General features: G+C 61.7%; 1 protein-coding gene across 1 annotated transcript in view; it reads left to right on the top strand.

Moving 5' to 3' along the window:
- The window catches only part of LOC147092217 (ankyrin repeat domain-containing protein 13D-like), a 46,006-nt gene that overhangs the window by 2,531 nt on the left and 25,517 nt on the right, over positions 1-17,958 (top strand). Inside the window, exon 2 of the mRNA XM_085975573.1 lies at positions 14,529-14,679. Coding sequence (XP_085831699.1) covers positions 14,529-14,679 — 151 coding nt within the window. The remainder of the gene's footprint in view (positions 1-14,528; positions 14,680-17,958) is intronic.

Raw genomic sequence — 17,958 nt, forward strand, 5'->3', positions numbered from 1 at the left:
AAACTGTAATGAGCCTGTGTAAACAATCACGACCCTGTGTAAACGGTCACGGTCTTGTGTAAACGGTCGCGGGTTGATGTAAACGGTCGCCGGCCTGTGTAAACAATCGCGGGCCTGTGTAAACGTTCGCGGGCCTGTGTAAACGGTCGCGGGCCTGTGTAAACATTCGCGGGCCTGTGTAAACGGTCGCGGGTCTGTGTAAACGGTCGCGGGCCTGTGTAAACGGTCGCGGGCTTGTGTAAACATTCATGGGCCTGTGTAAACGGTCGCGGGCCTGGGTAAACTCACGGGCCTGTGTAAATGGTCGCGGGCCTGTGTAAATGGTCGCGGGCCTGTGTAAACATTCACGGGCCTGTGCAAACATTCTCGGGCCTGTGTAAATGGTCGCGGGTCTGTGTAAACGGTCGCGGGCCTGTGTAAACATTCACGGGCCTGTGTAAACGGTCGCGGGTGTGTGTAAACGGTCGCGGGCCTGTGTAAACGGTCGCAGGCCTGTGTAAATGGCCGCGGCCTTGTGTAAACAATCACGAGCCTGTGTAAACAGTCACGTTCTTGGGTAAACAATCGCGAGCCCGTGTAAACGATCGCGGGCCCGTGCAAAAGGTTGCGGGCCCGTGTAAACAATCTCGGGCCTGTGTAAAGGGGCGCAGACCTGTGTAAAATGTCGCGGGCCTGTGCAAACAATCTCTGGTCTGTGTAAACGGTTGCGGGCCTGCGTAAGCAGTCACGAGCCTGTGTTATCAGTCACGGGTTGATGTAAAGGGTCGCGGACCTCTGTAAATGATAACGGTCTTGTGTAAACGGTCGCGGGCCTGTGTAAACATTCACGGGCCTGTGTAAATGGTCGCAGGCCTGTGTAAACATTCACGGGCCTGTGTAAACGGTCGTGGGCCTGTGTAAACGGTCGCGGGCCTGTGTAAACATTCGCAGGCCAGTGTAAACATTCGCGGGCCTTTGTAAACGGTTGCGGGCCTGCGTAAGCAGTCACGAGCCTGTGTTATCAGTCACGGGTTGATGTAAAGGGTCGCGGACCTCTGTAAACGATAACGGTCTTGTGTAAACGGTCACGGGCCTGTGTAAACAGTAACGAGCCTGTGTAAACAATCACGACCCTGTGTAAACGGTCACGGTCTTGTGTAAACGGCCGCGGGCCTGTGTAAACATTCACGGGCCAGTGTAAACGGTCGCGGGCCTGTGTTAAAGGTCGCGAGCCCGTGTAAACAATCGCGAGCCCGTGTTAAAGGTCGCGAGCCCGTGTAAACGGCCGCGGGCCCGTGTAAATGGCCGCCGGCCCGTGTAAATGGTCGCGGGCCTGTGTAAGCGGCCGCGAGCTTGTGTAAACAATCACGAGCCTGTGTAAACAGTCACGTTCTTGTGTAAACAATCGCGAGCCCGTGTAAACGATCGCCGGCCCGTGTAAACAATCGCGAGCCCGTGTAAACAACAGCGAGCACGTGTAAACAATCGCGAGCCCGCGTTAAAGGTCGCGAGCCCGTGTAAACAATCGCAGGCCTGTGTAAAGGGGCGCGGACCTGTGTAAAATGTCGCGGGCCTGTGTAAACAATCTCTGGTCTGTGTAAACGGTTGTGGTCCTGCGTAAGCAGTCACGAGCCTGTGTTATCAGTCACGGGTTGATGTAAAGGGTCGCGGACCTCTGTAAACGATAACGGTCTTGTGTAAACGGTCAAGGGCCTGTGTAAACTGTAATGAGCCTGTGTAAACAATCACGACCCTGTGTAAACGGTCACGGTCTTGTGCAAACGGTCACGGGTTGATGTAAACGGTCGCCGGCCTGTGTAAACAATCGCGGGCCTGTGTAAACTTTCGCGGGCCTGTGTAAACATTCGCGGGCCTGTGTAAACGGTCGCGGGTCTGTGTAAACGGTCGCGGGCCTGTGTAAACAATCACGAGCCTGTGTAAACAGTCGCGGGCCTATGTAAACGGTCGCGGGCTTGTGTAAACATTCACGGGCCTGTGTAAACGGTCGCGGGCCAGTGTAAACAGTCGCGGGCTTGTGTAAACATTTGCGGGCCTGTGTAAACTGTCGCTGGCTTGTGTAAACATTCACAGGCCCGTGTAAACGGTCGTGGGCCTGCGTAAACATTCACGGGTCTGTGTAAACAGTCGCGGGCCTGTGTAAACATTCACGGGCCTGTGTAAACGGTCGCGGGCCTGTGTAAATGGTCGCGGGCCTGTGTAAACATTCACGGGTCTATGTAAACGATCGCGGGCCTGTGTAAACATTCACGGGCCTGTGTAAACATTCACGGGCCTGTGTAAACGGTTGCGGGTCTGTGTAAACGGTCGCGGGCCTGTGTAAACATTCACGGGCCTGTGTAAACGGTCGCGGGCCTGTGTAAACGGTCGCGTGCCTGTGTAAATGGCCGCGGCCTTATGTAAACAATCACGAGCCTGTGTAAACAGTCACGTTCTTGGGTAAACAATCGCGAGCCCGTGTAAACGATCGCGGGCCCGTGTAAAAGGTTGCGGGCCCGTGTAAACAATCGCGGGCCGGTGTAAAGGGGTGCAGACCTGTGAAAAATGTCGCGGGCCTGTGTAAACAATCTCTGGTCTGTGTAAACGGTTGCGGGCCTGCGTAAGCAGTCACGAGCCTGTGTTATCAGTCACGGGTTGATGTAAAGGGTCGCGGACCTCTGTAAACGATAACGGTCTTGTGTAAACGGTCCCGGGCTTGTGTAAACATTCACGGGCCTGTGTAAACATTCACGGGCCTGTGTAAACATTCGCGGGCCTGTGTAAATGGTCGTGGGCTTGTGTAAACATTCACGGGCCTGTGTAAACGGTCGCGGGCCTGTGTAAACATTCACGGGCCTGTGTAAACAGTCGCGGGCCTGTGTAAACATTCACGGGCCTGTGTAAACAGTCGCGGGCCTGTGTAAACATTCACGGGCCTGTGTAAACGGTCGCGGGCCTGTGTAAACATTGACGGGCCTGTGTAAACATTCACGGGCCTGTGTAAACGGTCGTGGGCTTGTGTAAACATTGACGGGCCTTTGTAAACATTCACGGGCCTGTGTAAACGGTCGTGGGCTTGTGTAAACATTGACGGGCCTGTGTAAACATTCACGGGCCTGTGTAAACGGTCGTGGGCTTGTGTAAACATTGACGGGCCTGTGTAAACGTTCACGGGCCTGTGTAAACGATCGCGGGTCTGTGTAAACAGTCGCGGGCTTGTGTAAACATTCACGGGCCTGTGTAAACGGTCGCGGGTCTGTGTAAACGGTCGCGGGCCTGTGTAAACGGTCGTGGTCTTGTGTAAACATTCACGGGCCTGTGTAAACGGTCGCGGGTCTGTGTAAACGGTCGCGGGCCTGTGTAAACGGTCGTGGTCTTGTGTAAACATTCACGGGCCTGTGTAAACATTTACGGGCCTGTGTAAACGGTCGCGGGTCTGTGTAAACGGTCGCGGGCCTGTGTAAACGGTCGCGGGCCTGTGTAAACGGTCGCGGGCCTGTGTAAACGGTCGCGGGTCTGTGTAAACGGTCGCGGGCCTGTGTAAACGGTCGCGGGCTTGTGTAAACGGTCGCGGGCCTGTGTAAACGGTCGCGGGTCTGTGTAAACGGTCGCGGGTCTGTGTAAACGGTCGCGGGTCTGTGTAAACGGTCGCGGGCCTGTGTAAACGGTCGCGGGCCTGTGTAAACGGTCACGGGTCTGTGTAAACGGTCGCGGGCCTGTGTAAACGGTCGCGGGCCTGTGTAAACAGTCGCGGGTCTGTGTAAACGGTCGCGGGCCTGTGTAAACGGTCGCGGGTCTGTGTAAACGGTCGCGGGCCTGTGTAAACGGTCGCGGGCCTGTGTAAACGGTCGCGGGTCTGTGTAAACGGTCGCGGGTCTGTGTAAACGGTCGCCGGCCTGTGTAAACGGTCGCGGGTCTGTGTAAACGGTCGCGGGCCTGTGTAAACGGTCGCGGGCCTGTGTAAACATTTACGGGCCTGTGTAAACGGTCGCGGGCCTGTGTAAACGGTCGCGGGCCTGTGTAAACGGTCACGGGTCTGTGTAAACGGTCGCGGGCCTGTGTAAACGGTCGCGGGCCTGTGTAAACGGTCGCGGGCCTGTGTAAACGGTCGCGGGTCTGTGTAAACGGTCGCGGGTCTGTGTAAACGGTCGCGGGCCTGTGTAAACGGTCACGGGCCTGTGTAAACGGTCCCATAGGAACACAGGAACGGGAGGAGGCCATTCAGCCCCTCGAGCCTGTTCCGCCATTCAATGAGATCGTGGCTGATCTGCGACCTAACTCCACATTCCCGTCTTTGGCCCATGCCCCATATCCCTTAATACCTTTGGTTAGCAAAAATCTATCAATCTCCGATTTAAAATTAATTGATCTAGCATCAATTGCCGTTTGCGGAACTTTTACCACCCTTTGTGTGTAGAAGTGTTTCCTCACTTCACTCCTGAAAGGTCTGGCTCTAATTTTTAGACTGCCCCCTAGTCCTAGAATACCCAACCAACGGAAATAGTTTCCCTCTCTACCCTAACTTCTACCCCCTTGTATTCTGCTCCTCCAGATATAAAGGCCAGCATGCCATTAGCCGCCTTGATTCTTTTCTGTACCTGTTCATGACATTTTAATGATCGATGTATCTGGGCCCTCGGGTCTCTTTGGACCTCCACCATTTAGAAAGTACCCTGTTCTCTCCATTTTAGGTCCAAAGTGGACGATCTCACAGGCCTATGTAAACAGTCACGGTGGGTAACGGGTTCCTATGTAAACAGTCACGGTGGGTAACGGGTCCCTATGTAAACAGTCACGGTGGGTAACGGGTCCCTATGTAAACAGTCACGGTGGGTAACGGGTCCCTATGTAAACAGTCACGGTGGGTAACGGGTCCCTATGTAAACAGTCACGGTGGGTAACGGGTCCCTATGTAAACAGTCACGGTGGGTAACGGGTCCCTATGTAAACAGTCACGGTGGGTAACGGGTCCCTATGTAAACAGTCACGGTGGGTAACGGGTCCCGATGTAAACAGTCACGGTGGGTAACGGGTCCCGATGTAAACAGTCACGGTGGGTAACGGGTCCCTATGTAAACAGTCACGGTGGGTAACGGGTCCCTATGTAAACAGTCACGGTGGGTAACGGGTCCCTATGTAAACAGTCACGGTGGGTAACGGGTCCCTATGTAAACAGTCACGGTGGGTAACGGGTCCCTATGTAAACAGTCACGGTGGGTAACGGGTCCCTATGTAAACAGTCACGGTGGGTAACGGGTCCCTATGTAAACAGTCACGGTGGGTAACGGGTCCCTATGTAAACAGTCACGGTGGGTAACGGGTCCCTATGTAAACAGTCACGCTCCCACTGCCAATTCCTCTGTAAACATGTATTTTGGGGAAGACCTGTTTAAATGCGTCACACTGTCGTTCTACCCCGTCCTCCCGCTGCCAGTCTCTGGGCTCCTCCCGCTCTGTGTGTAAGATAGACGGCCCAAAGCGCTTCACAGCCTATGAAGCACTTCTGTAAACTGTCGTCACGGTAGGAAACGCAGCAGCCAATTCGCGCACAGCAAGCTCCCACAAACAGCAATGGGATAAGTGACCGGGTAAGCTTTAGTTTTTAGTGATGTTGGAGAAACTCCCCCCTGCTCTTTGTCCAATTGTGGCCGTGGGATTTTTACAGACGGGGCCTCGGTGGAACGGCACCTCCAACAGTGCAGCGCTCCCTCAGTACTGCCCCTCCAACAGTGCTGCACTCCCTCAGTACTGCCCCTCCGACAGTGCAGCACTCCCTCAGTACTGCCCCTCCGACAGTGCGGCGCTCCCTCAGTACTGCCCCTCCGACAGTGCAGCGCTCCCTCAGTACTGGCCCTCTGACAGTGCGGCGCTCCCTCAGTACTGACCCTCCGACAGTGCGGCGCTCCCTCAGTACTGCCCATCCGACAGTGCGGCGCTCCCTCAGTACGGCCCCTCCGACAGTGCGGCGCTCCCTCAGTACTGCCCCTCCGACAGTGCGGCGCTCCCTCAGTACTGCCCCTCTGATAGTGTGGCGCTCCCTCAGTACTGCCCATCCGACAGTGCGGCGCTCCCTCAGTACTGCCCCTCCGACAGTGCGGCACTCCCTCAGTACTGCCCCTCTGATAGTGTGGCGCTCCCTCAGTACTGCCCATCCGACAGTGCGGCGCTCCCTCAGTACTGCTCCTCCGACAGTGCAGCGCTCCCTCAGTACTGCCCCTCCGACAGTGCGGCGCTCCCTCAGTACTGACTCTCCGACAGTGCGCCGCTCCCTCAGTACTGCCCCTCTGACAGTGCAGCACACCCTCAGTACTGCCCCTCCGACAGTGCAGCGCTCCCTCAGTACTGACTCTCCGACAGTGCAGCGCTCCCTCAGTACTGCACCTCTGACAGTGCAGCGCTCCCTCAGTACTGCCCCTCCGACAATGCGGCGCTCCCTCAGTACCGCCCCTCCGACAGTGCAGCGCTCCCTCAGTACTGCCCCTCCGACAGTGCGGCGCTACCTCAGTACTGCCCCTCTGACAGTGCAGCGCTCCCTCAGTACTGGCCCTCCGACAGTGCGGCGCTCCCTCAGTACTGCCCCTCCGACAGTGCAGCGCTCCCTCAGTACTGCCCCTCCGACAGTGCAGCGCTCCCTCAGTACTGCCCCTCTGACAGTGCAGCGCTCCCTCAGTACTGCCCCTCCGACAGTGCAGTGCACCCTCAGTACTGCCCCTCCGACAGTGCGGCGCTCCCTCAGTACTGCCCCTCCGACAGTGCGGCGCTCCCTCAGTACTGCCCCTCCGACAGTGCGGCGCTCCCTCAGTACTGCCCCTCTGATAGTGTGGCGCTCCCTCAGTACTGCCCATCCGACAGTGCGGCGCTCCCTCAGTACTGCCCCTCCGACAGTGCGGCGCTCCCTCAGTACTGCCCCTCCGACATTGCGGCACTCCCTCAGTACTGCCCCTCTGATAGTGTGGCGCTCCCTCAGTACTGCCCATCCGACAGTGCGGCGCTCCCTCAGTATTGCCCCTCCGACAGTGCGGCGCTCCCTCAGTACTGCCCCTCCGACAGTGCGGCGCTCCCTCAGTACTGCTCCTCCGACAGTGCAGCGCTCCCTCAGTACTGCCCCTCCGACAGTGCGGCGCTCCCTCAGTACTGATTCTCCGACAGTGCGCCGCTCCCTCAGTACTGCCCCTCTGACAGTGCAGCACACCCTCAGTACTGCCCCTCCGACAGTGCAACGCTCCCTCAGTACTGACTCTCCGACAGTGCAGCGCTCCCTCAGTACTGCACCTCTGACAGTGCAGCGCTCCCTCAGTACTGCCCCTCCGACAATGCGGCGCTCCCTCAGTACCGCCCCTCCGACAGTGCAGCGTTCCCTCAGTACTGCCCCTCCGACAGTGCAGCGCTCCCTCAGTACTGCCCCTCCGACAGTGCAGCGCTCCCTCAGTACTGCCCCTCCGACAGTGCAGCGCTCCCTCAGTACTGCCCCTCCGACAGTGCAGCATTCCCTCAGTACTGCCCCTCCGACAGTGCAGCGCTCCCTCAGTACTGCCCCTCTGACAGTGCAGCGCTCCCTCATTACTGACCCTCCGACAGTGCAGCACTCCCTCAGTACTGCCCCCCGACAGTGCAGCGCTCCCTCAGTACTGACCCTCCGACAGTGCAGCACTCCCTCAGTACTGCCCCTCTGACAGTGCAGCGCTCCCTCAGTACTGACCCTCCGACAGTGCACCGCTCCCTCAGTACTGCCCCTCCGACAGTGCAGCGCTCCCTCAGTACTGCCCCTCCGAAAGTGCAGCGCTCCCTCAGTACTGCCCCTCCGACAGTGCAGCACTCCCTCAGTACTGCCCCTCCGACAGTGCAGCACTCCCTCAGTACTGCCCCTCCGACAGTGCGGCGCTCCCTCAGTACTGCCCCTCCGACAGTGCAGCGCTCCCTCAGTACTGGCCCTCCGACAGTGCGGCGCTCCCTCAGTACTGCCCCTCCGACAGTGCAGTGCTCCCTCAGTACTGACCCTCCGACAGTGCGGCGCTCCCTCAGTACTGCCCATCCGACAGTGCGGCGCTCCCTCAGTACTGCCCCTCCGACAGTGCGGCGCTCCCTCAGTACTGCCCCTCCGACAGTGCGGCGCTCCCTCAGTACTGCCCCTCTGATAGTGTGGCGCTCCCTCAGTACTGCCCATCCGACAGTGCGGCGCTCCCTCAGTACTGCCCCTCCGACAGTGCGGCACTCCCTCAGTACTGCCCCTCTGATAGTGTGGCGCTCCCTCAGTACTGCCCATCCGACAGTGCGGCGCTCCCTCAGTACTGCTCCTCCGACAGTGCAGTGCTCCCTCAGTACTGCCCCTCCGACAGTGCGGCGCTCCCTCAGTACTGACTCTCCGACAGTGCGCCGCTCCCTCAGTACTGCCCCTCTGACAGTGCAGCACACCCTCAGTACTGCCCCTCCGACAGTGCAGCGCTCCCTCAGTACTGACTCTCCGACAGTGCAGCGCTCCCTCAGTACTGCACCTCTGACAGTGCAGCGCTCCCTCAGTACTGCCCCTCCGACAATGCGGCGCTCCCTCAGTACTGCCCCTCCGACAGTGCGGCGCTCCCTCAGTACTGCCCCTCTGACAGTGCAGCGCTCCCTCAGTACTGGCCCTCCGACAGTGCGGCGCTCCCTCAGTACTGCCCCTCCGACAGTGCAGCGCTCCCTCAGTACTGCCCCTCCGACAGTGCAGCGCTCCCTCAGTACTGCCCCTCTGACAGTGCAGCGCTCCCTCAGTACTGCCCCTCCGACAGTGCAGTGCTCCCTCAGTACTGCCCCTCCGACAGTGCGGCGCTCCCTCAGTACTGCCCCTCCGACAGTGCGGCGCTCCCTCAGTACTGCCCCTCCGACAGTGCGGCGCTCCCTCAGTACTGCCCCTCTGATAGTGTGGCGCTCCCTCAGTACTGCCCATCCGACAGTGCGGCGCTCCCTCAGTACTGCCCCTCCGACAGTGCGGCGCTCCCTCAGTACTGCCCCTCCGACATTGCGGCACTCCCTCAGTACTGCCCCTCTGATAGTGTGGCGCTCCCTCAGTACTGCCCATCCGACAGTGCGGCGCTCCCTCAGTACTGCCCCTCCGACAGTGCGGCGCTCCCTCAGTACTGCCCCTCTGATAGTGTGGCGCTCCCTCAGTACTGCCCACCCGACAGTGCGGCGCTCCCTCAGTACTGCCCCTCCGACAGTGCGGCGCTCCCTCAGTACTGATTCTCCGACAGTGCGCCGCTCCCTCAGTACTGCCCCTCTGACAGTGCAGCACACCCTCAGTACTGCCCCTCCGACAGTGCAGCGCTCCCTCAGTACTGACTCTCCGACAGTGCAGCGCTCCCTCAGTACTGCACCTCTGACAGTGCAGCGCTCCCTCAGTACTGCCCCTCCGACAATGCGGCGCTCCCTCAGTACCGCCCCTCCGACAGTGCGGCGTTCCCTCAGTACTGCCCCTCCGACAGTGCAGCGCTCCCTCAGTACTGCCCCTCCGACCGTGCAGCGCTCCCTCAGTACTGCCCCTCCGACAGTGCAGCGCTCCCTCAGTACTGCCCCTCCGACAGTGCAGCGTTCCCTCAGTACTGCCCCTCCGACAGTGCAGCGCTCCCTCAGTACTGCCCCTCTGACAGTGCAGCGCTCCCTCATTACTGACCCTCCGACAGTGCAGCACTCCCTCAGTACTGCCCCCCGACAGTGCAGCGCTCCCTCAGTACTGACCCTCCGACAGTGCAGCACTCCCTCAGTACTGCCCCTCTGACAGTGCAGCGCTCCCTCAGTACTGACCCTCCGACAGTGCACCGCTCCCTCAGTACTGCCCCTCCGACAGTGCAGCGCTCCCTCAGTACTGCCCCTCCGAAAGTGCAGCGCTCCCTCAGTACTGCCCCTCCGACAGTGCGGGGCTCCCTCAGTACTGCCCCTCCGACAGTGCAGCGCTCCCTCAGTACCGCCCCTCCGACAGTGCAGCGCTCCCTCAGTACTGCCCCTCCGACAGTGCGGCGCTCCCTCAGTACTGCCCCTCTGACAGTGCAGCGCTCCCTCAGTACTGGCCCTCCGACAGTGCGGCGCTCCCTCAGTACTGCCCCTCCGACAGTGCAGCGCTCCCTCAGTACTGCCCCTCCGACAGTGCAGCGCTCCCTCAGTACTGCCCCTCTGACAGTGCAGCGCTCCCTCAGTACTGCCCCTCCGACAGTGCAGTGCTCCCTCAGTACTGCCCCTCCGACAGTGCGGCGCTCCCTCAGTACTGCCCCTCCGACAGTGCGGCGCTCCCTCAGTACTGCCCCTCCGACAGTGCGGCGCTCCCTCAGTACTGCCCCTCTGATAGTGTGGCGCTCCCTCAGTACTGCCCATCCGACAGTGCGGCGCTCCCTCAGTACTGCCCCTCCGACAGTGCGGCGCTCCCTCAGTACTGCCCCTCCGACATTGCGGCACTCCCTCAGTACTGCCCCTCTGATAGTGTGGCGCTCCCTCAGTACTGCCCATCCGACAGTGCGGCGCTCCCTCAGTACTGCCCCTCCGACAGTGCGGCGCTCCCTCAGTACTGCCCCTCCGACAGTGCGGCGCTCCCTCAGTACTGCTCCTCCGACAGTGCAGCGCTCCCTCAGTACTGCCCCTCCGACAGTGCGGCGCTCCCTCAGTACTGATTCTCCGACAGTGCGCCGCTCCCTCAGTACTGCCCCTCTGACAGTGCAGCACACCCTCAGTACTGCCCCTCCGACAGTGCAACGCTCCCTCAGTACTGACTCTCCGACAGTGCAGCGCTCCCTCAGTACTGCACCTCTGACAGTGCAGCGCTCCCTCAGTACTGCCCCTCCGACAATGCGGCGCTCCCTCAGTACCGCCCCTCCGACAGTGCAGCGTTCCCTCAGTACTGCCCCTCCGACAGTGCAGCGCTCCCTCAGTACTGCCCCTCCGACAGTGCAGCGCTCCCTCAGTACTGCCCCTCCGACAGTGCAGCGCTCCCTCAGTACTGCCCCTCCGACAGTGCAGCATTCCCTCAGTACTGCCCCTCCGACAGTGCAGCGCTCCCTCAGTACTGCCCCTCTGACAGTGCAGCGCTCCCTCATTACTGACCCTCCGACAGTGCAGCACTCCCTCAGTACTGCCCCCCGACAGTGCAGCGCTCCCTCAGTACTGACCCTCCGACAGTGCAGCACTCCCTCAGTACTGCCCCTCTGACAGTGCAGCGCTCCCTCAGTACTGACCCTCCGACAGTGCACCGCTCCCTCAGTACTGCCCCTCCGACAGTGCAGCGCTCCCTCAGTACTGCCCCTCCGAAAGTGCAGCGCTCCCTCAGTACTGCCCCTCCGACAGTGCAGCACTCCCTCAGTACTGCCCCTCCGACAGTGCAGCACTCCCTCAGTACTGCCCCTCCGACAGTGCGGCGCTCCCTCAGTACTGCCCCTCCGACAGTGCAGCGCTCCCTCAGTACTGGCCCTCCGACAGTGCGGCGCTCCCTCAGTACTGCCCCTCCGACAGTGCAGTGCTCCCTCAGTACTGACCCTCCGACAGTGCGGCGCTCCCTCAGTACTGCCCATCCGACAGTGCGGCGCTCCCTCAGTACTGCCCCTCCGACAGTGCGGCGCTCCCTCAGTACTGCCCCTCCGACAGTGCGGCGCTCCCTCAGTACTGCCCCTCTGATAGTGTGGCGCTCCCTCAGTACTGCCCATCCGACAGTGCGGCGCTCCCTCAGTACTGCCCCTCCGACAGTGCGGCACTCCCTCAGTACTGCCCCTCTGATAGTGTGGCGCTCCCTCAGTACTGCCCATCCGACAGTGCGGCGCTCCCTCAGTACTGCTCCTCCGACAGTGCAGTGCTCCCTCAGTACTGCCCCTCCGACAGTGCGGCGCTCCCTCAGTACTGACTCTCCGACAGTGCGCCGCTCCCTCAGTACTGCCCCTCCGACAGTGCAGCGCTCCCTCAGTACTGCCCCTCCGACAGTGCAGCGCTCCCTCAGTACTGACTCTCCGACAGTGCAGCGCTCCCTCAGTACTGCACCTCTGACAGTGCAGCGCTCCCTCAGTACTGCCCCTCCGACAGTGCGGCGCTCCCTCAGTACTGCCCCTCTGACAGTGCAGCGCTCCCTCAGTACTGGCCCTCCGACAGTGCGGCGCTCCCTCAGTACTGCCCCTCCGACAGTGCAGCGCTCCCTCAGTACTGCCCCTCCGACAGTGCAGCGCTCCCTCAGTACTGCCCCTCTGACAGTGCAGCGCTCCCTCAGTACTGCCCCTCCGACAGTGCAGTGCTCCCTCAGTACTGCCCCTCCGACAGTGCGGCGCTCCCTCAGTACTGCCCCTCCGACAGTGCGGCGCTCCCTCAGTACTGCCCCTCCGACAGTGCGGCGCTCCCTCAGTACTGCCCCTCTGATAGTGTGGCGCTCCCTCAGTACTGCCCATCCGACAGTGCGGCGCTCCCTCAGTACTGCCCCTCCGACAGTGCGGCGCTCCCTCAGTACTGCCCCTCCGACATTGCGGCACTCCCTCAGTACTGCCCCTCTGATAGTGTGGCGCTCCCTCAGTACTGCCCATCCGACAGTGCGGCGCTCCCTCAGTACTGCCCCTCCGACAGTGCGGCGCTCCCTCAGTACTGCCCCTCTGATAGTGTGGCGCTCCCTCAGTACTGCCCACCCGACAGTGCGGCGCTCCCTCAGTACTGCCCCTCCGACAGTGCGGCGCTCCCTCAGTACTGCTCCTCCGACAGTGCAGCGCTCCCTCAGTACTGCCCCTCCGACAGTGCGGCGCTCCCTCAGTACTGATTCTCCGACAGTGCGCCGCTCCCTCAGTACTGCCCCTCTGACAGTGCAGCACACCCTCAGTACTGCCCCTCCGACAGTGCAGCGCTCCCTCAGTACTGACTCTCCGACAGTGCAGCGCTCCCTCAGTACTGCACCTCTGACAGTGCAGCGCTCCCTCAGTACTGCCCCTCCGACAATGCGGCGCTCCCTCAGTACCACCCCTCCGACAGTGCGGCGTTCCCTCAGTACTGCCCCTCCGACAGTGCAGCGCTCCCTCAGTACTGCCCCTCCGACAGTGCAGCGCTCCCTCAGTACTGCCCCTCCGACAGTGCAGCGCTCCCTCAGTACTGCCCCTCCGACAGTGCAGCGTTCCCTCAGTACTGCCCCTCCGACAGTGCAGCGCTCCCTCAGTACTGCCCCTCTGACAGTGCAGCGCTCCCTCATTACTGACCCTCCGACAGTGCAGCACTCCCTCAGTACTGCCCCCCGACAGTGCAGCGCTCCCTCAGTACTGACCCTCCGACAGTGCAGCACTCCCTCAGTACTGCCCCTCTGACAGTGCAGCGCTCCCTCAGTACTGACCCTCCGACAGTGCACCGCTCCCTCAGTACTGCCCCTCCGACAGTGCAGCGCTCCCTCAGTACTGCCCCTCCGAAAGTGCAGCGCTCCCTCAGTACTGCCCCTCCGACAGTGCGGGGCTCCCTCAGTACTGCCCCTCCGACAGTGCAGCGCTCCCTCAGTACTGCCCCTCCGACAGTGCAGCGCTCCCTCAGTACTGCCCCTCCGAAAGTGCACCGCTCCCTCAGTACTGCCCCTCCGACAGTGCAGCGCTCCCTCAGTACTGCCCCTCCGACAGTGCAGCGCTCCCTCAGTACTGCCCCTCCGACAGTGCAGCGCTCCCTCAGTACTGCACCTCTGACAGTGCGGAGCTCCCTCAGTACTGCCCCCTCCGACAGTGCGGCGTTCCCTCAGTACTGCCCCTTCGACAGTGCGGCGCTCCCTCAGCACTGACCCTCCTACAGTGCAGCACTTCCTCAGTACTGACCCTCCGACAGTGCAGCGCTCCCTCAGTACTGACCCTCCGACAGTGCAGCACTCCCTCAGTACTGCCCCCCGACAGTGCAGTGCTCCCTCAGTACTGACCCTCCGACAGTGCAGCACTCCCTCAGTACTGCCTCTCCCAGAGTGCGGCGCTCCCTCAGTACTGTCCCTCCGACAGTGCACCGCTCCCTCAGTACTGCCCCTCCGACAGTGCAGCGCTCCCTCAGTACTGCCCCTCTGACAGTGCGGCGCTCCCTCAGTACTGACCCTCCGACAGTGCGGCGCTCCCTCAGTACTGACCCTCCGACAGAGCGGCGCTCCCTCAGTACTGTCCCTCCGACAGTGCGGCGCTCCCTCAGTACTGCCCCTCCGACAGTGCGGCGCTCCCTCAGTACTGTCCCTCCGACAGTGCGGCGCTCCCTCAGTACTGTCCCTCCGACAGTGCGGCGCTCCCTCAGTATTGGGCACTGGGGAGTGTCGGCCAGGATTATGGGTCTCGTGTCTCCGGCGTGTGGACTCAAACCCTCGACCTTCTGACTCAGAGATGAGAGAGAGAGAGTCCCACTGAGGCTCGGGTGACACCGGTCTGGGGCTCAGTACTACACCGGGTGGGAGGCTAACTCAGGACTAGGCCGGGGATGGAGCCTGGGCCTCTCCTGCTGTGTGTGTGTGTCTGGGGCTCAGTACCAGACACCGGGGCTCGGAATTAGCGCCCAAGACGTGAGAAGTGAGAGTAATTGGATCTGATTCTGACTGTTCCTTGTCTCTCTTCCCCGCCTCCCCGTAGCACGATATCAACCTCATTGACCCCCGGGGCCGCACCCCGCTTCACCTCGCCATCTCGCTGGGGCACCTGGAGTCGGCCAGGATTCTTCTCCGGCACAAGACGGACATGAGCAAGGAGAACAGTACTGGCTGGACAGGTGAGGGAGAGAGGGGTTCGGGGGGAAAGGTGAGGGAGAGAGGGGTTCGGGGGGAAGGTGAGGGGAGAGAGGGGTTCGGGGGGAAGGTGAGGGAGAGAGGGGTTCGGGGGAAGGTGAGGGAGAGGGGTTCAGGGGGAAAGGTGAGGGAGAGAGGGGTTCAGGGGGAAGGTGAGGGAGAGAGGGGTTCAGGGGGAAGGTGAGGGAGAGAGGGGTCCAGGGGGAAGGTGAGGGAGAGAGGGGTTCAGGGGGAAGGTGAGGGAGAGAGGGGTCCAGGGGGAGGTGAGGGAGAGAGGGGTTCAGGGGGAAGGTCAGGGAGACAGGGGTCCAGGGGGAAGGTGAGGGAGAGAGGGGTTCAGGGGGAAGGTGAGGGAGAGAGGGGTTCAGGGGGAAGGTGAGGGAGAGAGGGGTTCGGGGGAAGGTGAGGGAGAGAGGGGTTCGGGGGAAGGTGAGGGAGAGGGGTTCAGGGGGAAGCTGAGGGAGAGAGGGGTTCGGGGGGGAAGGTGAGGGAGAGAGGGGTTCAGGGGGAAGGTGAGGGAGAGAGGGGTTCAGGGGGAAGGTGAGAGAGAGGGGTTCAGGGGGAAGGTGAGGGAGAGAGGGGTTCAGGGGAAAGGAGAGGGAGAGAGGGGTTCAGGGGGAAGGTGAGGGAGAGAGGGGTTCAGGGGGAAGGTGAGGGAGAGAGGGGTTCAGGGGGAAGGTGAGGGAGAGGGGTTCAGGGGGAAGGTGAGGGAGAGAGGGGTTCAGGGGGAAGGTGAGGGAGAGAGGGGTTCAGGGGGAAGGTGAGGGAGAGAGGGGTTCAGGGGGGAGGTGAGGGAGAGAGGGGTTCAGGGGGAAGGTGAGGGAGAGAGGGGTTCAGGGGGAAGGTGAGGGAGAGAGGGGTTCAAGGGGAAGGTGAGGGAGAGGGGTTCAGGGGAAGGTGAGGGAGAGAGGGGTTCAGGGGAAGGTGAGGGAGAGAGGGGTTCAGGGGGAAGGTGAGGGAGAAAGGGGTTCAAGGAGAAGGTGAGGGAGAGGGGGGTTCAGGGGGGAGGTGAGGGAGAGAGGGGTTCAGGGGGACCGTGAGGGAGAGAGGGGTTCAGGGGGAAGCTGAGGGAGAGAGGGGTTCAGGGGGAAGGTGAGGGAGAGAGGGGTTCAGGGGGAAGGTGAGGGAGAGAGGGTTTCAGGGGGAAGGTGAGGGAGAGGGGGGTTCGGGGGGAAGGTGAGGGAGAGAGGAGTTCAGGGGGAAGGTGAGGGAGAGAGGGGTTCAGGGGGAAGGTGAGGAGAGAGGGTTTCAGGGGAAGGTGAGGGAGAGGGGGGTTCGGGGGAAGGTGAGGGAGAGAGGAGTTCAGGGGGAAGGTGAGGGAGAGAGGGGTTCGGGGGGAAGGTGAGGGAGAGGGGGTTCGGGGGGAAGGTGAGGGAGAGAGGAGTTCAGGGGGAAGGTGAGGGAGAGAGGGGTTCAGGGGGAAGGTGAGGGAGAGAGGGGTTCGGGGGGAAGGTGAGGGAGAGAGGGGTTCGGGGGGAAGGTGAGGGAGAGAGGGGTTAAGGGGGAAGGTGAGGGAGAGAGGGGTTCGGGGGAAGGTGAGGGAGAGAGGGGTTCTGGGGGGAGGTGAGGGAGAGAGGGGTTCGGGGGAAGGTGAGGGAGAGAGGGGTTCAGGGGGAAGGTGAGGGAGAGAGGGTTTCAGGGGAAGGTGAGGGAGAGAGGGTTCAGGGGAAGGTGAGGGAGAGGGGTTCAGGGGGAAGGTGAGGGAGAGAGGGGTTCAGGGGGAAGGTGAGGGAGAGAGGGGTTCAGGGGGAAGGTGAGGGAGAGAGGGGTTCAGGGGGGATGGTGAGGGAGAGAGGGGTTCAGGGGAAGGTGAGGGAGACGGGTTCGGGGGAATGGTGAGGGAGAGAGGGGTTCAGGGGGAAGGTGAGGGAGAGAGGGGTTCAGGGGGAAGGTCAGGGAGAGAGGGGTTCAGGGGGAAGGTGAGGGAGAGAGGGGTTCAGGGGGAAGGTGAGGGAGAGAGGGGTTCAGGGGGAAGGTGAGGGAGAGAGGGGTTCAGGGGGGAGGTGAGGGAGAGAGGGGTTCAGGGGGAAGGTGAGGGAGAGAGGGGTTCAGGGGGAAGGTGAGGGAGAGAGGGGTTCAAGGGAAGGTGAGGGAGAGGGGTTCAGGGGGAAGGTGAGGGAGAGAGGGGTTCAGGGGGAAGGTGAGGGAGAGAGGGGTTCAGGGGGAAGGTGAGGGAGAAAGGGGTTCAAGGGGGAAGGTGAGGGAGAGAGGGGTTCAGGGGGGGAGGTGAGGGAGAGAGGAGTTCAGGGGAAGGTGAGGGAGAGGGGTTCAGGGGGAAGGTGAGGGAGAGGGGTTCAGGGGGAAGGTGAGGGAGAGAGGGGTTCGGGGGAAGGTGAGGGAGAGAGGGGTTCAGGGGGAGGTGAGGGAGAGAGGGGTTCGGGGGAAGGTGAGGGAGAGAGGGGTTCAGGGGGAAGGTGAGGGAGAGAGGGGTTCAGGGGGAAGGTGAGGGAGAGGGGGTTCAGGGGGAAGGTGAGGGAGAGAGGGGTTCAGGGGGAAGGTGAGGGAGAGAGGGGTTCAGGGGGAAGGTGAGGGAGAGAGGGGTTCAGGGGGATGGTGAGGGAGAGAGGGGTTCAGGGGGAAGGTGAGGGAGACGGGTTCGGGGGAATGGTGAGGGAGAGAGGGGTTCAGGGGGAAGGTGAGGGAGAGAGGGGTTCAGGGGGAAGGTGAGGGAGAGAGGGGTTCAGGGGGAAGGTGAGGGAGAGAGGGTTCAGGGGGAAGGTGAGGGAGAGAGGGGTTCAGGGGGAAGGTGAGGGAGAGAGGGGTTCAGGGGGGGAAGGTGAGGGAGAGAGGGGTTCAAGGGGAAGGTGAGGGAGAGAGGGGTTCAGGGGGAAGGTGAGGGAGAGAGGGGTTCAGGGGGAAGGTGAGGGAGAGAGGGTTTCAGGGGGAAGGTGAGGGAGAGGGGGGTTCGGGGGGAAAAGTGAGGGAGAGAGGGGTTCAGGGGGAAGGTGAGGAGAGAGGGGTCAGGGGGAAGGTGAGAGGGAGGAGAGGGGTTCAGGGGGGAAGGTGAGTGAGAGGGGGGTTCGGGGGGAAGGTGAGGGAGAGAGGAGTTCAGGGGGAAGGTGAGGGAGAGAGGGGTTCAGGGGGAAGGTGAGGGAGAGAGGGTTTCAGGGGGAAGGTGAGGGAGAGGGGGGTTCGGGGGGAAGGTGAGGGAGAGAGAGGAGTTCAGGGGGAAGGTGAGGGAGAGAGGGGTTCAGGGGGAAGGTGAGGGAGAGAGGGGTTCGGGGGGAAGGTGAGGGAGAGAGGGGTTCGGGGGGAAGGTGAGGGAGAGAGGGGTTCAG

Source organism: Somniosus microcephalus, unplaced genomic scaffold (genome assembly GCF_052327205.1).
Source record: "Somniosus microcephalus isolate GS21.2 unplaced genomic scaffold, FLI_Smic_1.0 unresolved_chr2, whole genome shotgun sequence".
In the NCBI taxonomy this organism is placed as follows: Eukaryota; Metazoa; Chordata; class Chondrichthyes; order Squaliformes; family Somniosidae; genus Somniosus; species Somniosus microcephalus.